At 29.8% G+C, this 24,264-nt stretch overlaps 1 protein-coding gene across 1 annotated transcript; it reads right to left on the reverse strand.

Annotated features, from left to right (window-relative positions):
• Positions 1-7,827: 7,827 nt before the first annotated feature.
• On the reverse strand, positions 7,828-8,662 carry LOC101512536 (agamous-like MADS-box protein AGL80). The gene has a single exon (XM_004500404.2). The coding sequence runs from the start codon at positions 8,590-8,592 to the stop codon at positions 7,828-7,830; it is 765 nt and encodes a 254-aa protein (XP_004500461.1). The 5' UTR covers positions 8,593-8,662.
• Positions 8,663-24,264: the final 15,602 nt, after the last annotated feature.

A 24,264-nucleotide genomic window follows, 5' to 3' on the forward strand; every position in this document is an offset into this window, starting at 1 on the left:
AAAATCCAAATATAATTATTTTAACATATTTTGATTTTTTAATTACTACTAAGTTTATATAATTAATGCTCTAAAATAAAATGACTTGAGTACACTATTTAATTCATATATAATGATTATTTTACTATCTATTTAACTATCATATTAAATGCATAGTTGAATTGATAAAAGAAAAATTCAGTCTTTTAATAATATAAAAACTAATTTTGCAGTAATAAATTTATTTGAATACTTTTAATGCATATTAATTATAATATTATATGATATGATGCACTATAATATAGAATACATAGTTTATTATATACATTTATCCTCACGCGGTTTAAAATTGTGGAGGGTAATCTTTCAAATTTATTTTATCAATCACACTGCGAAATAAAATATACACCTTTTTAGTAAATATTTATGATTATATTTATATATAGTTGATCTGTTTAAGGGTCAAGCTGGTAAAATAATGAATTTAGAAGTGCAAAAATAATTACTTTTTAATATATAGTTAGGCCTAAAAAAATTCATTTTATTTAATTGAATCATTAATCATTTAAATAATTCTTTAGTTAAACTTTTATTTTTGATTTAACTGTTCTATCGTGTAATCATTTAAGCTCCCTCTTAATTAACAATAACATAAAATATTAAATTACTATTAAATATTATAAACAATGAGTGACATCTAGAAATGCATCATTTCTATCCAATTAATGAGAAAATCGGTGATCGATTTTAACCTTACTCTGACCACTATTTATTGTGCAGTGAATCTGCATTCATCAAAATGTCTTAATTGAATACAAAGAATAAAAAGTGTCAACCTTGTTAGGTCCAATAATTTATTTCTCAATTCTTGTGTATACGTGCAATCACTAATATACTAAATATCTTATATTGGTCCATTTTATTGTGACCACTTACATTTCACATATCACTCTATCGAGAGACTCAAGATACAACTTCTATTATGCATGAGGGATTGATCATATGTACATCACTCACATTCCTCTACATGGTTTGTTGTAGATCTAATAACCACCATATTACGATTGTCATGTTATAGATAATGTTTGACAACCTCAAAGTATGCAACTCCCCACACAGGGATCGTAGTGATTTCAAGTTGAAGGACTACTTAATATGATCACATGAGAGTCGTTGATGAAACTTGTATAACTATTACGTAACGTTCTCATAGAGAATAAATCTAATACACGTATTACTCCTAATATTTATACCTATGTGAAAAATTGAAAACTCATATCCATGACCCATAATATGTGATCATCATTCTACTTACACAATAGTCTCTATGCATTACAATTGTCCCATTTAACAGTAAAACTTGACTACAAACAATTTAATAATAGTGTCATTATACTCAATGGAGTCTCACGATTAAGTCGAACTTAATGTTCCATTAAATAGACTAGCTATTGTAAGAACTTTATTATGTTTTAAATATATCCACATAATAAATTAAATTGTCTCATATTATTATATAAATAATAGCAAGTCTCATGATAAAAATGATACTAAGGCCTCTAGGGCTAAGTCTAACAATCTCCCACTAACACTAAAGCCAACCAAGCATACTCCTAATACCCATCCATTTTGTGTGACAATCATGCTTCTGTCGAGTAAGTGTTTTGTAAATGAGTCAACAATGTTATTTAAGTTAGGAACTCTTCAAATTATGCACATCTCCTCTATCGACGATCTCTCTAAAAGACAGAAACGCTGAAGTATATGCTTAGATCTCTAGTGAGATATGGGTTCCTTTATTGTGATATTGCACTATTATTATCACAATAAAAAATCAATCAAATTCACAATTCTAGGAATTGTATCTAGTTTAGTAATGAGTTTTTTGATCTAATTAACCTCCTTTGATGCATTAGAGGCAACAATATACTCGATCTCTATTGTAGAATCAATGATTGTCTCGTGCTTTGAACTCTTCCAATTCACAGCTCCACCATTTAGGCAAAACACATATAGCTCGATTGCAATCTTAAGTCATCTTTATTAGTTTGGAAGCTAACATTAGTGTAACCCTTTACAACGAGCTCTTCCACACCACCATAAACTAAGAAGTAATCCTTATTTCTCCTCGGATACTTTAGGATGTTCTTAATTGCGGTCCAGTAACTCTCAACGGGATCTGATTGGTACCTACTTATCATGCTCAATGCATGCGAGACATGTGGTCTTGTACATATCATGGTGTACACGATAGATCCTATTGTTGAGGCATATGGTATTTTACTCACGAGATTCTTCTCATCTGATGAATTAGGGCATTGTCCTTTGGACATGTATATGTTATGTGACATAGGCAAGAGTCATTTCTTGCAGTCGTGCATATTGAAGCGTCTAAGCACTTTGTCAACCTATGTACTTTGACTAAGACCAAGTAACATCAATGATCTATCTCAATTGATTCTAATTCCTAACACATAGAAAGCTTCACCTAAGTCCTTTATCGAGAAACAATCCTCTAACCCCATTTTTACATTTTGTAATGCAGGGATATTATTTCCAATCAGCAGTATGTCTTTCACATACAAGACGAGAAACATTATTGTGCTCCCACTAACCTTTTAAAAGGTACAAGGTTCATTTTCCTTTTCAATGGATCCAAAATTTCTTACAAGCTTCCTCAAAACGAAGTTTTCAGCATCTAGAAGCTTGCTTCAATCCATTCATGGACATTTGTAGCTTGCATACCTTTCCAGCATCCTTTGGATCTTCAAAATCCTGGGGTTGTATCATATACACATCCTCGAGAAAATTTCCATTAAGGAATGTAGTCTTGATGTCCATTTGTCAGATTTCCTAATCAAGGTATGCAACAAGCAAGCAGAATTCGAACAAATTTATGCATTGCTATTGGAAAATAGGTTTCATCATAGTTTAATTTTCTTAGGATATCCCATAAATATACATTTATTAGATTTAGGACCATGTTTCTCAAAAATGAAACTTTCACATAAACCTCATATCTCTAAATCTTCAAAAAAGGCATATTTGATCTTCAACTAGTCCATATCTTATATGGTGTCTTTTCTACCGCTTTACATGGAACATGGTTAAGGGTGAAAGTTGCTGTAAGAAGGGCATATCCTTAAAAAGAGTCGTGTAAATTTGACTAACTCATCCTCGACCGCACCATGTTTATCAAGGTGCATTTCTTCTTTCTAAAACACCTTTTCATTGAGGAGATTCAGGAGAAGTGAGTTGGGATATAATCTCACTCTCCTTCAAATAATTGTTAAATTGGTGGCTTTAGTATTCACCCCCACGATTTGATCGTAGGGTTTTAATACTCTTGCCAAGTTAATTTTCCACTTCATTCTTAAACTCTTTGAACTTTTCAAAAGTTTCTAATTTGTATCTCATTTGGTATGAAAAACATAAAGATCAATGCATTTTGTCAGATGCTTCTAGCTTTGTACTGAGACATGAAAGCTCTTTATAGTCTATATTAGTGTTTTAGCATGTTTCTAAACTTTGTGTCGTAATTGAGTTTTAATGTTATTATTTGCATATTGATCATTGCTCTCTCTGTAGGCCATAACTTGAGTTTTGGATATCGAATTGACGCATGCAAGTAGGCATTAGAAAGCTAAAAATTAGAATTACAAATTTTATGTTGGCACAAAAGACCAATTCCAAACTTTACTTGGTCTAAATTGGAGATTACATGATATGAGCTTTTTGTAATAATTTTTAGTATCGACCCAATTGTTTTTAGAGCCCAAATTTGAGTATTATATTTTTTTTAGGAGGGTTCAGTTTTGCTTTTTAGAAAGAGATACAAATACTTAGAGTTTTATTGTTTTCTTATTTTTGGATAAATAGAATATTTTTTATGGAAGGCTAATTTATCAAATTAATCCATTGTTTTGGAATTTCATCAAGACTTTGAAGATTACTTTATAATCTTCATTTCGCAGGTTAATTCTATTTATTTTTATTTGATTATATTGTTATTCTGATTGCTTAATTCAAATTGCAATAGAATTGATAAAATTAGTTTGATATAATTCAGTTTCTAAATTAAATAAATTGTAGTTTTTTGAAGCTTGATCGTTAACTATAATACATCGATGAATGTGATGCTTAATTCCGTCAAAGAAACATAATTCACATATGATCGATTACACTTGTTTGATTAATTATATAGTCAAATAGGAACATAGTCATAATTTAGAAATTAAATCCGTTGATAGAATTTGTGATAGGTCTGAAACTCTCAAATAAGTGGAGTAATCGTTCCAACGTGATTGTAATTCGTTTTCTTAATATGTCTGAACCTAAATTCGAAACCTCCATTTTAATTTCATTATTCTAAATTCGGTTAATATAATCAAATGTCTTTGTGAAACGACTCAAGTTGTTGCCCCTACACTATGTTTTATTACTCGTATTTGACCTATGTGTGACAATAGATTACATATCGATTAAATTCGTTAGTTAATGTGACAAAGTAATGAAAACTACCTTTAGCTGGTTTTTTTAGTGGTCCAAATATATCAATATGTACTAATCCCAAAAGATCACTATCCCTTTCACTGTGACCAGTAAGTGGGGCTTTATTCATATTTCCAAGTAAGCAAGACTTGCACACTTCAAACGATTCATAATCAAGTGAATCCAAGTATCCTTCTTTATGGAGCTTATATATGCATTTCTCGCCTATATGGCCTAAAAGACAATTTCAAATGTATGTACGGTTTAAATATTTGATTTAACCATTTTCGCATTTATATTATGAATAGGCATATCTAAATATAGGACATAAAGTTCATTACACATAGATACACTTGCATAAAATAGATAATCTAAATAAATCGAACAACTTTTATTCTTAATAATAATATTAAAACCTTATATGTCCAACCAAGAAATAGAAATTATGTTTCTGCAAATTGCTAGAACAAAATAACAATTATTAAGTTCTAAAATAAGGCCCGAATATACAGTCAAAATATCAGTTTCTACAGCTAATGCAACAACGACCGTTGCTCCATTTCCAACTTGTAGGTTGACTTAACCTTTAGTCAATGTCCTACTTCATCTTAGTTCTTGCACATTAGTACAAATGTGATAACCATATCTTGTATCCAATACCCAAGATGCAAAAGTAGAAAAATTAACTTCTATAAGATAAATACCCGAGGTGGAAGTCTCACTTCCTCTTTTCTTTAATTATTCTAGGTATTTTGGACACTTCCAATTCCAGTGACCATTTTGACCACAATGGAAACAAGTACCTTCCTTTGCAATTCCACCTACTAGTTTTAGGCTATAAGTACTCGGCTTGGCTATCGCCATGTCCTTGTCCGTTTGTTGCCTAAACATGGACCTAACAATTTTTCCTTTACCCTTGCCCTTACCAGTTTGTACCATATTTATGGCTTTATCCTTTTCTTGATGTTTAGCTCAATAGTTTTAACCATTCCAACAAGCTATGGCAATTTTTTAGCCACATCATTCATACAGTCATACATGACGAATTGGTTAAAACTATTCAACAATAATTGCAGGATCAAATATGTTGCTAGTTTTAGGCCCAAAGAAAATCACAGCCTCTCTAGGCTCTCAAGTACATGAGGCCCAATTGGACTTCCATCTTCTAGCCTACAATGGAAAAAAGCTCTCGATGCTCAAACATTTCTTGCCTAGCCTATGCTTGAAAAAACATTTTAAGGTGTTCAATCATATCAAGCATCTCCATATTCTCATGTTGCTTTTGCAGGTCAAAGTTAATGGTTGCAAGCATTAAACAAGGAGCATCTAATGCATCATCTTGATGCTTCTTATAAGTATCTCGTTCAACCAAGAATAATTAATTTGTAGTAGGTTGCTCATGCATAGGTCATTCGAGCACATACAATTTCCTCTCTTGTTTGAGGATAATCATGATGTTTTGGTGTCAATCGAGAAATTTAGTTCCCAATAATTTTTCTTTTTCAAGGATGCTTCGTAGTGAAATTTTGTTGGTTGTGTTTGCAGACATGGTTAGTCTAAAACAGAAAAACAAATATATATATATATATATGTCTTTATTAAATATGCTTCCACTATTTTACTCAAATAAATGACCCTCACCATTGACTCGAAAAATTCCATTGGAAGATTTTCTAGTGAGACCAAGATACATATTTCACCTGGTTTTGAGACAGTTGAGTTTATGCATCCATAACACGGCTATTTAGGTAGGAAACTCATTTCCAATTACATCACATGTAACTCTTGGAACAGTTGGGTGAACAACACTTGTTCTAATATGTCTTATGAATTAAATCTCATTCTCATTGTCTCGTAGTCCATTTCAATCCTATTGAATTCAACTTAGCTAAGTTAAACCTAATGGTTGATAGTCAAATCTTATCTTGTCACACCGCACTAATGTAGAATAGTGTACCCCAACTTTAATATGACCAACACTATACAATGTTGGCTTTTATGAGTGTCACCCATTGGAAGACATTAAACTTAATATTTAATTTGCGTGATTTTATTTAAACGATTTCACTGATTTTGTATTTCTTACAAATATCTTTTAACATGCATATATATACATCTCAGATTTTAAAGCATGTGAAACACACACAAATATAAATATATATATATATATATATATATATATATATATGCCAAATCTAGTGAGAATGTCTAATTTATATGAGAACGAGAGGAATAATTAATGGGTCTTTAGATCAAATTAGACGATTGAGATTATAATATTATTTTAGTTCGTTATGTGCCACAATTTTCTCATTTTTGTTTGCATAAACAAATATATATATATATATATATATATGACAAATCTAGTGAGAATGCCTAATTCATATGAGAATGAGAGGAATAATTATGGATCTTTAGATCAAATTAGACGATTGAGATTATAATATTATTTTAGTTCCTTATATGTCACAATTTTCTCTTTTCTGTTTGCATAAGCTGAATCCCATCTTCAACCCTATCGTACAAACATGGAGAACCTCGTCCTAGGATCTTTCCCAAGATAAACTTTCTTTAATGGTTTCATTTCAAGTATTTTATAAATACATAGTAAATATTGTATTTTACATTTTTTGGAAAACATCACACAAAAGCATAAAAAAAAAGTCTTCCTAAAACTTCTTGAAAGAGGCAAAGAACAAGAGAGGCAAGCACTCTATTGTTTATCCAAAGAGCCCAAAAAATCAATTTTTGTTTTTTGTGAGAAACCTTCACTCAATCAAAGAAATTGAGTTTGTCAAACACCCATTAACAATTGTAGTGAAGGTTTTCAAAGTCAAATATTTAGATTTGGAAGAGAAAATAACAAAATAGCTCATTTCATTCTTGGGCAAAAATGGCAAGATAAGAGAAAGAGGAAGAGAACCCAATAAAGAAGATGAGTGAGCAATAATTTTTTACTTTAACTATGATTTGTTGATATTGTAAAAATATTTACACTAAGAGTGCATAACACAAATTTTAAATTCTTTTAAAAATAGCCTTAGAAGCTTAGATACTTTTAGATTTTTTGTTCTAATATTATTAAAACAAAAGTATTGAAAGCCACAAACCAAAAGACTATTTTATTCGATTTGAAAACGAAAACATTTATTAAACATCATAACTTGAAGCATATATAAACATGTGAAGCATATGCCACACATGATGACATAGGAAATATAAAGATGTGGAGATTAAACCATAATCTCACATACCCAAAAAAATTAAAAAAACCACATCATCATAAAATTAAAAATTGGGACTAATTAGTAGAAATACCCTCAAAAGGGTATTTAAAACAAACACATATGATTTCATTCAAGATAGTAGGTTAGGCCAAAATCCACTTTGAACATTGGCATCACCAAAGGGAATATTTATCTCATCTCCATTACCATTACCATTACCATTGATCATCAAGTCCATGATCCACTGCCTTTGCATGATGTTGTCCCCATTACTCATACCCAATCCAACATGGGGATGGCCCATTGGTGGCAATTCTTCATTCTTTGATGGTAGTGGTGCCAATTCCACCAATTGATTTGGAGTATCCATGATTTGAATTTGACCATTATTGTTATTATTGTTAATATTATTGTTGTTGTTATCCTCTGCTTCCAACTTTCTACCAATATTCTTCAAATTTTGGTCAATCAACCAAGAAAGATCATTCAAATCAACCATTGTCATATTGTTGTGCACAATTTTTCCTTCATTAAGACATTGAAACATGAGAAGTGTTGTCTCTTTCTCCCTATTCTCTTTCCTTTGTTTCTTCACTTGCTCTTTAGTCTTCAAAACCCTTTGTCTCATGAAAGTCTCTTGGTTCATCATTTTTTTGCTTTGCTCCATTTCAGGCATTGTCCTAAATTTTGAGAGTGCCCTTTCGACTCCCCATGGCGATGGCCAAATTTCGGGTTGAGGATCATAAGGGCCATACAATATAGCACAAGCTTCGATGCCACAAAGGGTGCTTAGTTCATCAACTTTCTTCAATAAACCCTTCTTCCTTTTCTTGTATGTGGCTTTTCTAGCTGCATCATTGACAATGAAGGCAAGTTTCACCTTTTTTCTAGTCATTGTGCTGACTACTGACTAGAATAACTGAAAAACTAAATTGAAAAGAAAAAAAAAATTGTTTTTTGTTGTGATTTTTTTTGTTTCTTATGTGAACAATGTCGTGATATTTTATAGTATATATATATCGACCAATTTGTTTTGTAGATGGTATTGTGTGTGTGTGTGACTAATTGCCAACTTTCATTTTTGTGTAGTAATATTTCCCTTTATTGGCATTCCATCCATGCAAGATTTTGAAAATCAAGCATTTAATTTGTAAAATTCACAATATCCAAATAATTTAATTGATTTAATTGATGGAGTTGGTGTGAGATGGTGGAATATGTAGTAAAAAACTTATCTTATTATATTCTCGATAAATTCATGCACGTAGATTTAAATAGGATTTGAAGTTACCGTTGGTTATTAGTATCATATATTTATAGTATATTACTATAAAAATTAGGCTAAATTACATCTGTGGTCCCTTAACTTAATTTCAGGTAACGTTTTAGTCCTTTATCTTTTTTTTTTTCTTCTCGATTTAGTCCTTTATTCCTAACAATATCAAATAAAGTATGAAAATATGAGTTTATTTGAAGATTTGCATTACGAATTTGATGAAATTTGTATTATATTGAAGAATATAATTAATTTTATGAGTTTTGATTGAATTTTTTTTTTAATTTTTGTATAAAAAAGGATAACATTGTTGAAATTTTAAAACATAAAATATCAAATTGTCACTTAAAATTAAAATAAATGACCAAGTCGTGAAAAAAAAAAAGATAAAAGACTAAAACGTTACCTGAAATTAAGTTAAGGGACCACAGATGTAATTTAGCCTAAAAATTATTAAGTGTGTGATTATGCGATATAGTATTTAAAACTTTTTTTCTAATATAATAAATTAATGTATAAATACTTGGATTTATGAAACATTGTTAATTTTCATAAGTCTGTAAAATTTTATTTTTATGATTTATATGATATACATTTTGATAGATTAACAAAGTTTTGGAAATGACTTGAGATATTTTTATTTCTTTTGAAGAGAAATTCTATAATACATTTGAAATTTAACAATATATTTTGGTACTATCAAATTAAATCATCAATAGCTGAATGACATATCATCTATGAATAAATTTGACCATATTGTAGATTTAACACCATCAAATTTTTAAGTTTTATCTTTTGAATCTATTTTGAAATAATGTGTTTGTTACGATTTTAATTAAAATTTTAATTATGAAAATTATTTATTTAATTATTATGATCAAAATTAAATAGATAAATGTATTAAAATACTTGATTTAGTCAACTTTAATAATCATTATAGTAATGTTCACATGGACATGTTAAAGAAAATTATAGATCAAAATTTTTATAATACCGATATATATTTTTTTATATAGTGCTGTAAAACTTGTTTTTTTTTTAAAAAAAAAAATTAAGACCATTTAATTTTAACAAACCTATAAAAATATTAAAAAAATGATACATATATATATATATATAACATGTTCAATCATTTATTTTAATATTGGTAGTGTCATCAATTTTAAATAAAAAAAACAGAGACTTAATTTTGATGTTTAATATATACAAATATAATTTGTAAAGTTCAATTTTGTAATTTGAAGTGTTATATATGTAAAAGCAAATGAACAAACAGTCATTGTACCCCAAAATTTAACAAACAAAAAACCGAATTTAAAACAAGATCATAAACGGGACATTCGAAACGGTATGAACCCGTGTAAAGGGAAATACGGTGGCAATTCTTTAAGGTAATTTTTTGGAGAGAGTTTTTGAAAGATAACTTAAAATTGTGGACATGGGTTTATAATGAACTCCATATGTGGAAACAACATTATTAATTAAAAAGCAATCCAAATTATATTAAGCTACGCTGCACAAGATAATAATTGTCGTATATAAAATTTACCAATCCATAGCTACACTACACTACGATAATAAGTTAACTTATAGTTAATAAAATTAGTAAATGAAATGTATTTAGTAAATAATTTTTTTTATTAGTTTATAGCTTAATTTGATACACTATATTAAGCAGTATTTGAGTTTATAATTTGTTAATTTTTTTTATTTATAATTTTATTTTTTATCTTTATTTAAAATGTAATTGTTGTACTAACTTATCATTAATCATTTTTGCGGTGCTATTACTTTTACATAGCACATTCATTTTTTTATTCTTTATCAAAAAAATTTAACTTTCATGCATTGCAAGAATCTCATAACACATATTTGAGGAAGACAAGCATTTTTATTTTATTTTAATTATTCATTTAATAAATATATTTAAAATTAAATAACTGTATATTTTTTATTATAAAAAAATATAATTATATATTTTTATGTCATTTTATAATTACAAAATTAAATTTTTTAAATACTTTTATTTTAAGCAATTAATTTTTTAATTATAAATTATCAACTATAAATTAATATGTAATTTTTTAATTAACAAACTAACTTATAATTTATTTATACCAAACTGAGCCTAAACTCTAGTTTGAATTTGGCGGTTATCGTCACATTCCAAATCCAATGGGTAATTGGTCATGATTTTTATGCAACTCCAAACAGTATATTCGATTAAAAGCGCCGTAATTAGATATTCTACCGCACATTCAAACATACACTATTTTTTTTTAAGCAAACACATACTAACGTGTTTCTTTGCGTGAATAAATTAAACAATTTAACATGTTAATCAATAAACACAATAATTATATTTTCGAATTATCTATCAAACAAACACGATAAAAGAGAACATAGTACATCTGAATAAATGTTATACAATCTTCGGGATTATTGTTTCCATTCCGATCGACAGTCCTAAAATATTATATTTCAATTAATTTATTTGGAAATTAACAAGATAAAGGAAAAACAGTGAGTTTGAATAAATTCTTTAATAGTATTTCCATTTGTGTGGTATATCCCCTAAGCCAATTTATATTTTAGTTATTTAAATTATATTATGCTAAAATTACCTCAAATAATTATATCAAAAACTAATTATTATATATTATTATTCATATACAACAAAATAACTAAAAGAACGGAGAAATAAAATTAAAAACTGTTTTGAAAAATAATTTTTAACTGTTGATAATATTTTATCTGCTTGAGTTACGGATTAAATTAATCTTTTAAAACATTTAACATCACTGTTTAAAATTGGATAAAACGGACTATCAACAATGATGTCTCTAGGATAAAATAGTTCAATTATACTATATCGGTTTCTAAAAATACACCTTCTAAATATGGTAGTTAAGACCGCTTGAAAATACGGTACTTCGACTACTCGAAAATCTAAAAGGACAATTTTTCGATAAAGGGACAGAAAGAAAAATTTCAGATGAAGCAAGGTGAAGTGAGAAAACTCGATTTTTTTTCGGGGTTTTGGTGTAATTTGTAAACTGAGCAAAGTTCTCTATTTATAAAGGAATTACGCAACTGATTGGAGTAGGAAACACGACCCATTAATTTGGATCTACGAAATTATTGTGCGTCGAATTTGACCAACGAAAACCGTTGCGCGAAAAATGGGAGGAGTTGAACGGATCAGTTGTTGACTGTAGACTCGGTAGAGGACACAAAAAATGTGTCAAAAAAAATCTCGGAGAGAGAAAATGCATACATTAATAAATAATTTTTCAGGTACTAAAAAATAATACACCACTTAGTCCAAGCCCAACCGAATCGATCGGACATCGATGGTGACACACTAGTGATCGGCTTAAGTGCTTTATTTGACCCCTTCACAAAATTGAGTATACCCTAAATGTCATACCTCCATATTATAAACACTATTAATGTGTGATATCTTTTCTAAATAAGACTTTCATATTTTTTTCAATTTAGAGAACACTAGTTAAATTTCAACATCATTTCCAACATTATATAATTAAAAAAGGTTGAAAAGGTATTTAACATTAATTCAGACATAATTATTGAAAAGTCAATTATGTTTACCAAAAAGTAGTCGATAATATATATGATAACTACATTGAAGTTAAAATATTTGATAAAGTATCGTTTAAGTTCTAGTTTAGTTGACAAATATCAATTTTGTTAGGTTGAATATTTTGTCCGGATTTGAATTTGAAATAATATTTTTAATTAATATTTAAAAATTTAATTAATATACATTGTAAATGTAAAGAAGTTTTACAATGTTAGTCAATCGCACTGACATTACATATCAATTAAACTCAAAATAAATTTCTACAATGAATACTAAATATGGTAGAACATGTAATAATTATTATAAAATAAATTCAAATTAATTGAAATAATTTTAAAGATATTCAAAAAATTAAAATTAAAAATGTATATTCGAATAATCTAATTTATTTATCCTCATTAATTTTTTTACTAAATTATTAATTGTTTTTATTAGTTATAAATATTATTATTGTAATTAAAAAGAAAAGTTATACATATTATTTAAATTTGTATGCTTGACTAAATGTATGTATTATTATCACTAGTTTTTTATTTTATTTAATGAAGGATAACGAAAAATTATTTTATATATGTAAGTAAGACAAACTATCAAATTATTTTCCTAAAAAACTATCGACGAAAGAGATTTTTGTCAGTACTTTGTATTTCCATTTTCAACCAAATGTTGTTATTTGGCCTCTTAATTTGTCTTTGATTCGCTGCCCTTTTGTTGGAATCAAAATGGTTCGGAAAAAATGTAAAATCAATCAAAAACACTAATAGAAATTTGACATATCATGCGTTTTTAGTGGTAGTCTTTAAAATCGTATAGGTAGTGATAGCATACACCTTCAGACTTACGATGGGCTGTTGGTAAATGTATCATATACTCTCAACTGTGTAAATTTGTCACTAATTTATATAGTGAAAGATTAAAAAATTTGGGTATAGACATAAAAAGTTATTTTGTACCACAACATTTTTTGATGAAATTATTATTGTTGTTACGGTAAAAAAATAAAATAAAATAAAATAAAAACTACATAAAAATTTCCATCTCTCATCCCTAGTCAATTTTCATTACGCTCTCCAATTTCTATATATGAGTGACAAAAATCCAAATTGTGAAAACATCATAAATCTTAAATTTATAACCTTCATCAACGTTGTGTCTTCTATAACACATTAACCTCAAAGTAATTTATATAATGAAGTAAATAAGATTAGTTTTTATAAAAGTATGGCATATATCAATATAAGTCCAGGAATCACATTTTCTCAATGCACAAACTATCATACATAACAAAAGAAACCAATATGATTAATTACACTACCTCAGTGTCATCACATCGTCAAATACAAGTAAATGTTCCACTGTGTACTTGGACCATGCATGTTATGATTAATGAATGCAATGCATTTGTAATATTATATTATGTATGCAATGCATCATTCACCCATACAATTGTTTCATAAATTCAGTAATACATTACAATTAGAGGATATCTTAATTGTAAATCAATTCTGAAAACTTTAGCTAGTTGTTTGTTTAAATTGTGAATCTCTACTTTAAATTCCACATTCAAATAAGGAAGAATGGACCAGGCTCGACCATCGGCAACCTGATCAAAGACAACATGATCAGACAAATATGATCAAAGGATGCTTGGATCATACGCAGCATTATCAGAGGCATATTCTGATCAGAGTCAGTATGATCAAAGGATGCTTGGATTAGAGGCGGCATGACCGGAGGCAAATTTTGATAAGAGGATGCTTGGATCAGAGATAGCTTGATCAGAGGTAGCATGATCAGAGCATGCTTGGATTAGAGGCAACATAATCAGAGGCAGGTTCTGACAGAGGAAGCATGATTATGGAATGCTTGGATCAACGACGACATGATCAGAGGTAGATTCTAATCAGAGACAAACAAAAGAAAAACAACAAAGGCACACAAGAAAAACAATAGAGGCACACAAAAACAATGGAGCAAATAGAAGAGAAACAACAGAGGCAAGGAAGAGGAAAATCAGAGACATATGTACTAGCCTTGGGTGTGGATCTATACATCTAAACTATGATTCATTCATCATAATTTCATGGATTCTAATTCACTATCAACACACTCATCGCGATTAAAAACAAACAACATGGATGACTTTTAAATAAAACCTTGAGTGCAGAATTCCCAAAATTCCTATATGCTTAAAAGATACATTCCCTCTCATTTTCATATTTACATTAAACCCCATTAAACCCAAAAAATAATTTTATTATTAATGGAGATTTTTAATTGAATTAACCTAAGAATCCTCATGCTAAATGAATTTTAATTTAAAAGAACTCACTGCTTCTAAGAGTTATCCTTTGAAATTTGAACTGATTAGAGAAAAAGTTGGCTCCAGTAGTTCTTGGTTCTCCTTAAAATCATGTCTCTGTTCTAGGCTTGGAAATCCCTCTTTCTTGTTCGTCATTTCACTGTGTCACTGCTCTTGGTTGATTCTCGAATATTGAGGGGGTAGGATCGTGCATGTAATGCTTTTGGACATGTCTGAGGGACTTAGGTGAGCCTTTACTTTTTGGAAGACTTTGAAGATAAGGGGAAAATAGAGAATTGGAAGGGATGATGAACAATGTTGTTTTGGGTGTTCTTCCGTCTTCAACTACATGAAATTAGGGAAATGAAGAAAAATGCTTACTCCAGATTCTTCCCAAATAGGAAATAAGTGAGAGAAGTGAGTGAAAATTTCCCTTTTTTGACTATTAGACATTTCCCATATTATCTCTTTCCCATTTCCATTTTAACTAAAAATCATTATTTCTAAATTAATATGTTAATAGTATAAATAAATCTTTATCTCAACAAATTCTAATTAAGTGGGTTGTTACACTCTTGACTATAGTGAGTGGTCATTTGACTTCAAGACAATCCTTACTTGGAGATTTGTATACACCATCAAACATTATCTATAAACTGACAATCATAAGAGTTGTTATTGGGTCTACAATAAACTATGTAGAAGGACGTGAATGATGTAGATAAAATTCATCTCTTATGTCTAACAGGATTCGTGTCTTGAGCCACTCGATAGGATGATATGTGAAATATGTGTGGTCAAGCTAAAGTGAACCAATATAAGATATTGGTTACATTATTATTGCACGTATACTCAAGAATCGAGAAACAAATTATTGGACATTTTAAGGATGACACTTTTTATGTCTTGTGTTCGATTAGGATATTTGGATGGAGAGACAGTTACTGCATAGTAAATAGTGGTCACGATAAGGTTAAATTCGGATCATTGCTTTTCTCATTAATTAGGTAGCAATTATGCATTGCTAGATGCTACTCATTGTTTATAATATTTAATAGTAACTTAATATTTTATATTATTTCAATATTTTAAATCATTGCTAATTAAGTGGGAGCCTATAGAGTCACACGATATATATATATATATATTTATATTTGTCTCCTCTTAACCTAACCCTAGAATAAGCGTTTATGTGAACTGAGTAGAAACGCTACTATATTGTGGTATTCGTGAGTTTTTCTCCTTGACGCTTTAAGAGGTAAACACATAACTCTCATGTGAAATATTGTGTGTGCGCGATCCATGATAATTAGGGGTGGGAATAGGACAGGTCAGACCATGCTTTGAAAGGTCTGAGTCTGGCCTACGATTAATTTTTTCGGCCTAAGCTTGGCCTATGGCCTATCATATGCTTTTTTTTTATTTTTTAGCTTGGCCTGATCTTTTTAAAAATCTGGCCTGCCTTGAAAGCCTATTTAAAAGTCTTATTAACATTAAAACATTTAAATGTTATATTTTACATATCTATATATATTAAACAAAAAATGATTTTTCTAACAAAATAATTTTTAAAAAATTTGAAACAAATACCATTTAAACCCTAAAAAATGATTTTTGGTTTCAAAGAGTAGATTTTTTTTCCTGAAATATATGCAACCATTTTTACCTCTCAAACAAATATGGAACGACTATTGAGTGATTGCATAATTAAACGGCTATCGAATATGGAATTGCTACTGAATATGGAACGACTACTGAGTAATTTCCTAATTGATAGACTTTAAAATAGAAAATAATATTATTAATAAATAATAATAAAAATAATAATAATAATAAATAACATTAATAAATAATAAAATATATATATGCCGACATGTCAGGCCTAATAGGCTTTTTTATAAGTCTGAGCCTGATCTATTTAAATAAATATGCTTTAAAAATAGCTTGAGTCTAGCCTTTTTATTAAATAGGCAAGGCCAGGCCAAACCAGACCATTAGTAGGTTAGGCCATAGGCCCCTGACGGACGACCTAGCCTATTCTCATCCCTAATGACAATGGACAACTTTTGCTTTTGAGAATGATTTTAAAATTGTTTTAAAATATATCTCTTTATTTCTCAACACTGTTATCAGAGCCATGATCGTTTATATCTTACTTTTGTAGGTGTTCGTTTATCTATTCGATAACATGCATACATATTTTCTTGAATATGATTCATATAAAATAAATGTTATCAATTAGGAGCACTCTTGATGTATATGATATTCGAATAATAATTGTTGCCTCGATATTATTGCGAAATATGTACTCCCAATATAATTCTAATATATTAGAAATCGAGTACATGTTCTTGCTCTTGTTTAATAATGATATGAATATTTGAATAAGAATTCAAAACGCAATAGTTGCAACAACTTTGGTTTTGAATTTATTAAAATTTATCGTGCTCAAAACTAGTTGTTAATAATAAAGAGTCATTTTTAGTAAATATTTTGAGATGTATTACATAATTACTTTTAATTAATTATTAAGGATTTATAGTTATGGACTTAGAATGTTTAGTGATTATTTTATTTTTCTTAAATACGACCTGGTTTTATAATATGGTTTGCATGTCGTAACAATTTATTTATTTATTTTAAATAATTGTAACTATTCATGATAATGAGATGTAAAATTATACAATGATACCAATGGAGAGGTTTGAGAAGTCAACTCCTGAATATTTGTAATTTATATTTAGTTAATTTGACTTTTGCGTTAAGTGGTCGTAAATATATTATCTATTCATATATATTTTGTATGCGATGCACGATATGTAGGATGTGTGTTAGCATACTTTATATGTCTTTAAATGTGTGGCACTCTTCAAGGTCAATATCGTATATTGTGGGTCATGCTAAAGTTGGGTACACTATTTTATATCGGTGAGGCGCAGCATGATAAGATCCAACTACCAATCATTGGATTTAACTTAACTAAGTTGAATTCAATAGGATTGAAATGGACTAAGAGTTAAAGGGATTGAAATTTAATTCATAAGATGGATTAGAACAAGTGTTGTTCTCCCAACTATTTCAAGGGTTATATGCGATGTAATTGGAAAAGAGTTTCCTACCTTAATATTCGTGTTTTGGGTGAATCAGCTCACGTGTCTCAAAACAAGGAAAAATATGGATCTTGGTTTCACTATAAAATCTTCCAATGGGATTTTTCGAGTCAATGGTTAGGGTCATTGATTTGAGTAAAATGGTGGGAGCATATTTAACAAAGACTTGTTAAAATGGATAGAGTCATTGATTATGAGGCAATCGTTCAAGTGGACTAATTAGAGACAATACAATTTTGTGGTGTTGGTGATTTATCCTACTTGACGCTTCAAGAGGTAAATACATAAATCTCATGTAAAATATTGTGCGTGCGTGATACATGACAATGAGTAAATTTCTCTCTTAAAAATAATTTTAAAATATATCTCAGTGGTATCAGAGCCATGGTCGTTTATGTCTTATTTTCGTAGGTGTTTGTTTACCTATTTGATAACATGCCTAAATATTTTCTAGAATATGATTTATATAAAATAAATGTTATCAACTAAGAGTACTTGATATATATGATATTCAATGCATAATTATTGCCTCTATATATTTGCAAAGTATGTGCTCTCAATGTTGAGCTAATATGTTAGAAATTGAGAATGCATTCTTGCTCTTGTTTAATATTAATAAGAATATTTGAATCAGAATTCAGAATACAATAGTTGCAATAGTTTTGATTTTGAAGTTCTTAAAACATACCATGCTCAAAATTAGTTATTAATATTAATAGTTATTATTTGTAAATATTTTGAGATGTATTAAATAATTAATTTTAATTAATCATTAAGGGCACGTAGTTATGAATTTATTATTTTTTTTGGTTATTTTATTTTATTTAAAGCGTGTGGTGATTTATTTTAAAATATGATTTGCATAGTGATAATTAATTAATTTATTTTAAATAGTTGTAACTATTCACAATGACTAGAGACAACACCATACATTGATGCAATGATATGTAATATGTGTGTTAGCATGTTTTGTATATATATGTGTTTCATATGCTTTAAAATGTGAGAGTATATATACTCATCATTGCATTTGGGCACATGTTTCTAGCTTTTTACTTTGATATTTTAAAAGCTCTATACAACTTAGAATAATTTTTTAATTTGTTTCTAAACTTTGGGTCGAAATTGAATTATAATTTTATTATTAGCATTTTGACCCCTGTTCGCTCTATAGGTTATAACTTGAGCTCTGGATATCGGATTGACGCATGCGAGTAGACGTTGGAAAACTAAAAATCAAAGCCACAACTTTTATGTTGGAACAAAAACCCAATGCAGAACTTTATAGGGCCAAAATTACAGATTTCGTTATCTGAGCTTTTGTACTAATTTTAAGTATTGGACCACTTGTTTTTCAAGCCCAAAATCGAGTACTATATATTGGGAGTTTCTTTCCTTTCTTAGACATTGTAATTTTTTATTTCATGGAAGACTAATTTCGTAAGATTAATCCACGAGTTTATAATTAGATAGTGAAAGTGATAAATTGCTGCAAAATATGGATGATGTGAAGATCCATATAAATAAAATAAAAAGAATCCAAAAGAGAGAGAGACAGAGAGAGAGAGAGAGAGAGAGAGAGAGAGAAAGAAAAAAAAAAGAAAAGAAAAAGAAAGAAAAATAGAAAAATGTATGTCTATATATATATATATAAATTAATAAAATAAGAAAAATTATTGTGTTGTGAGCAAAGAGAGTTTGAGAATAAAAGTCAATGATATTTTATTGAGCTACTTCTCAATGTTGTTTTTCTCTCTTGATCATTACTCTTTTATCCTCTTTGATTTTCAGCCCTAGTGTCCATAGGATTATCTCACCATTACCTTTGTCACGATATAACCTGAATAAAGACCTTTTGATCATTATGTGCATGTGATTCAAATATAGATTTTAGAGGCTTGTCAAGCCTATGGTAGTGCTAGCTTTCATGATGTGCTTTAAGTGTAAACAGTAGCCCAAACACTTTGAGTGGTTGAGAGAGTTTTATATCTTAGGAGGACTTTATCACTTATGATACATTCTTTAGTTAACTTGTCCTCTTGTTTGTCTTGGTTGTGATAAAAAGCTATTCATGATTGCCTTGTGCTAGAATTTTTTTTTTCTCTCACCAATTTGCATTCATTAGAATATTTGGAATCACATGCATTGCTTTGCTCGGAGTGCAAAAGTTCAAGTGTGGGGACTCCCTTAAGACAACTTGTTACACCTAATGTCACTTATAATGCATTGTGTATCACATATCCTGAAGTTATTGTACCATTTGAACTCAAATCTGGTTTAATACACTTGCTTCCAAAGTTTAATAGTCTTGCAGGTGAGGATCCCCACAAACACTTGAAGGAAGTCCATGTTGTGTGTTCTACCATGAAGCCTCAAAGAGTCACAAAAGACCATGTTAAGTTGAGAGCCTTCCCATTTTCACTCCAAGATGCTGCCAATGACAGATTATACTACCTTCAACTAGGTTCTGTTACAAGTTGGAATGATTTGAGGAAGTTGTTTCTAGAAAAATTCTTCCCTGCCTCAAGAGCTCCTTCAATCAAAAAAGAAATATATGGCATTAGGCAAATTGATAGAGAATCATTACATGAGTATTGGGAGAGATTCAAGAAATTAGTGTCTAACTGTCCTCATCGCCAAATTTCTAAACAATTGCTCATCCAGTATTTTTATAGGCTTGCTACCTATGGATAAAAGCATTTTGGATGTTGCTAGTGGGGGAGCATTTGTCGATAAGACCCCGGAAGCAGCAAAAGCTTTGATTGAGAACATCTCCATTAATTCTCAACAGTTTACAACTAGAAGCAATTCATCAGTGTTGACAAGGGGAGTAAATGAAATTCAAGCTTCTTCCCACAAGAATCTAGAAAGCAGACTAGATGAACTTACATCTTTAGTAAAAAAAGTGGCAATAGGTAAATCCCAAGTAGTGGTTTGTGGTATTTGCACTTCTCCATATCATCCTACAGATTCATATCATATATTACCAGAAGATCCAATTGTTGGTGCTCCTCAAGCATATGCAACAAATATATACAATCCTCAAGCCAACTATGATCTGTCATCTAACTGGTACAATCCTGGTTGGAGAAACCATCCCAACCTGAGATGGGGGAATTCGTCTGCACAACAGCAACCTAGGCAGCAACAGAAATTAAATATTCTACAACAGCAAAACATTCCACATTAGCGACAAAACATTTCACAACAGCAAAATAATACACCTTCATTAGAGGATCTCGTTAAACAGATGGTTGTTCATAATCTCCAATTTCAACAAAAAACAGATTCCACCATTCAAAATTTAGAAACAAAGATTGGTCAGCTAGTCACTTCAATTAATCAATTGCAGACTCATGGGTCAAACCAACTGCTTGCACAATTATTAGTAAATTCAAATGCGCCCAATGTGAGTGCAATTACATTGAGGTATGGGAAAGCGGTTGAAATACCAAAGGTACCTGAAACTGCTGTGAAAAATATCAAGGTTGCTGAGGACACTTTATACCTGAAATTGTTGATATTGAGCCAAATATACCACTTCCTTTTCCTCAAAGGGTAGTGAAAACTAAGAAAATGGACGAGGCAGATAGGGACAGGGAGATCTTGGATACATTTAAGAAAGGTGGAAATGAACATTCCCCTCCTTGAAGCAATTGAGCAGATCCCAAGATATGTCAAATTGCTAAAAGAGTTGTGCACATACAAGAAAAGAATAAAAGGTAATGAAAGGGTAAACATGGGGCGAAATGTTTCAGCCCTCATTCATCCCATGCCTCAGAAATGCAAAGATATAGGAACTTTTTCCATTCCGTGTACCATAGGCAATAGTCAATTTGAAAATGCTATGTTAGATTTAGGAGCTTCCATTAATGTTATGTGATTCGCTAGCGCTGTCGCACACGGGTCAAATACAATTGATAAAATGTATAGAGGTAATAACTCGAATCATTTCACAATGACTTCTGATATAATAATAATCACTGAATTGAAAGTAGAAATTAATAAAGGGGTTTTTTAGATTTTTTATTAAATAGATGAGCAAAACGATTAACCCACTTATTCGAGTTTCAAACCTATCACAGATTCTACCAATGAGTTTAATTTCTAATTTGTGATTCTATTATTATTTGACTATAGAATTGATCAAAGAAGCGTAATCAATCCTATATGAATTCGGTTTCTTAGATTGGATTAAGTATCACAATAATCAAAATATTACAATTAACGATCAAACGTCGCAAAATTATAATTTAATTAAATTAGAAACCGAAACCAAATTCTATCAAATAAATTTAATCGATCATATTGAAATTTAATTTAAGCAATCATAATATCAATATAATCAAATAAACAAGAATAGAATCATAAATCGAAATTGACAGTGTAACCTAAATCTCAAGGTGTTGATGAAACTCTTAACTCGTGGATTAACCTTATAAAATTAGTCTTCCATGAAATTAAAATAAAAACTGTATATTTTTTGTAGCAATCTGAATCCTAATATTTCTTCTATAGAAAAGAAACAAATCTGTGTACTTGATATTGGGCTTTAGGGTTTAAAAACAATTGACCTGCTAATTAAAATTATTACAAAAGTCTAGATTAGGGAATCTGCAATTTAGGCCTAGTAAATTCGGAATTGGTCTTTTCTTCCAACACAAAAGTTGTAGCTCTAATTTTTAGCTTTCCAACGTCTGCTCGTATGCGCCAATCCAATATATAGAGCTTAGGTTATGGCCTATAGAGCGAGAAAGGTTCAAAATGCAAATAATAAAATTATAATTCAAATTCGACCCAAAATTTATAAACAAGCTAAAAATATTATTCTAAGCTATAAAGAACTTTTAAAATCCTAAACTAAAAAGTTAAAAACATGTGCCCAAATGATATGATCAAATTCTCCCACACTTAAACTTTTGCACTCCGAGCAAAGCAATGCATGCAATTCCAGATATTCTTACGAATGCAAAGTGATAAGAGAAAAAAAAATATTTCTAGCTTAAGGCCATCATGAATAGTTTTTTGTTATCACAATCAAGGCAAACAAGAGGACAAGTTAACTAAAGAATGCATCATAAGTGATTGAGTCCTCCTAGGATATAAAATTCTCTCAAAGTGTTTGGGCTATTGTTTACACTCAAAGCACATCATGAAAGCTAGCACTACCATAGGCTTGACAAGTCTCTATAATCTATATTTGAAACACATGCACATAATGATCAAAAGGTCTTGATTCAGGTTGTAACGTGGCCAAGGAAAGGGTGAGATAATCCTAAGAAGACTAGGGCTGAAAATCAGAGAGGATAAATGAGTAATGATTAAGAGAAAAAACAACATTAAGAAATAACTCAACAAAACATCATTGACTTTTATTTTCACACTCTCTTTGCTCATAACACAACCATTTTTCCTCATATATATATATATATTCTTTTTTTTTTTTTTATGACCCTTAAATTTAAACAAACAAGTTGAGCACCCCTACACTTATTTAAGGAAAGACTCCTTTATCCTCTCAAGATTGGGTCAATTCATTGCTTTTTTACTTTTAGGCTTGTAACGAGCTATATATCAAAGAATGGGATAATAAGGCTCAAATGGGCCTAAACAAATGGATAATTGTAGGGTAGGTTTATTTGGCTAGTAGCTTAATCAAGAAACAAATGCCTAGATCATTTCAATATATGCATGCGGACAAGAGTTAAGTCAAGTTCTGGTGTAACTAGCAATCACGAGTGAGATAACACACAAGAAAAAAGAAAGATGGAAAACTGTATTGTATTCATAATAAGGCTCAAAAATCTCACAAAGGTTAATGACTTATCACAAATCAATTTGATTTAGAGATTAAATATAAGTGTTGAGCTTAATGTCACTTATAATGCATTGTGTATCACATTTCTTAAAACTGTTATACCATTTGAACTTAAATCTGGTTTAATACACTTGTTTCCAAAGTTTAATGGTCTTGTAAGTGAGGATCCCCACATACACTTGAAAGAATGCCATGTTGTGTGTTCTACCATGAAGCCTCAAGGAGTCACATAAGACCATATTAAGCTGAGAGCCTTCCTATTTTCACTCCAAGGTGTTGCCAAGGACTGATTATACTACCTTCAACCAAGTTTTGTTACAAGTTGGAATGATTTGAAGAAGTTTCTAGAAAAATTCTCCTCTGCCTCAAGAGCTGCTTAAATCAGAAAATAAATATGTGGCATTAGGCAGATTGATAGGGAATCATTACACGCGTATTGGGAGATATTCAAGAAATT

The sequence above is a fragment of the Cicer arietinum genome, chromosome 5, assembly GCF_000331145.2.
Source record: "Cicer arietinum cultivar CDC Frontier isolate Library 1 chromosome 5, Cicar.CDCFrontier_v2.0, whole genome shotgun sequence".
In the NCBI taxonomy this organism is placed as follows: Eukaryota; Viridiplantae; Streptophyta; class Magnoliopsida; order Fabales; family Fabaceae; genus Cicer; species Cicer arietinum.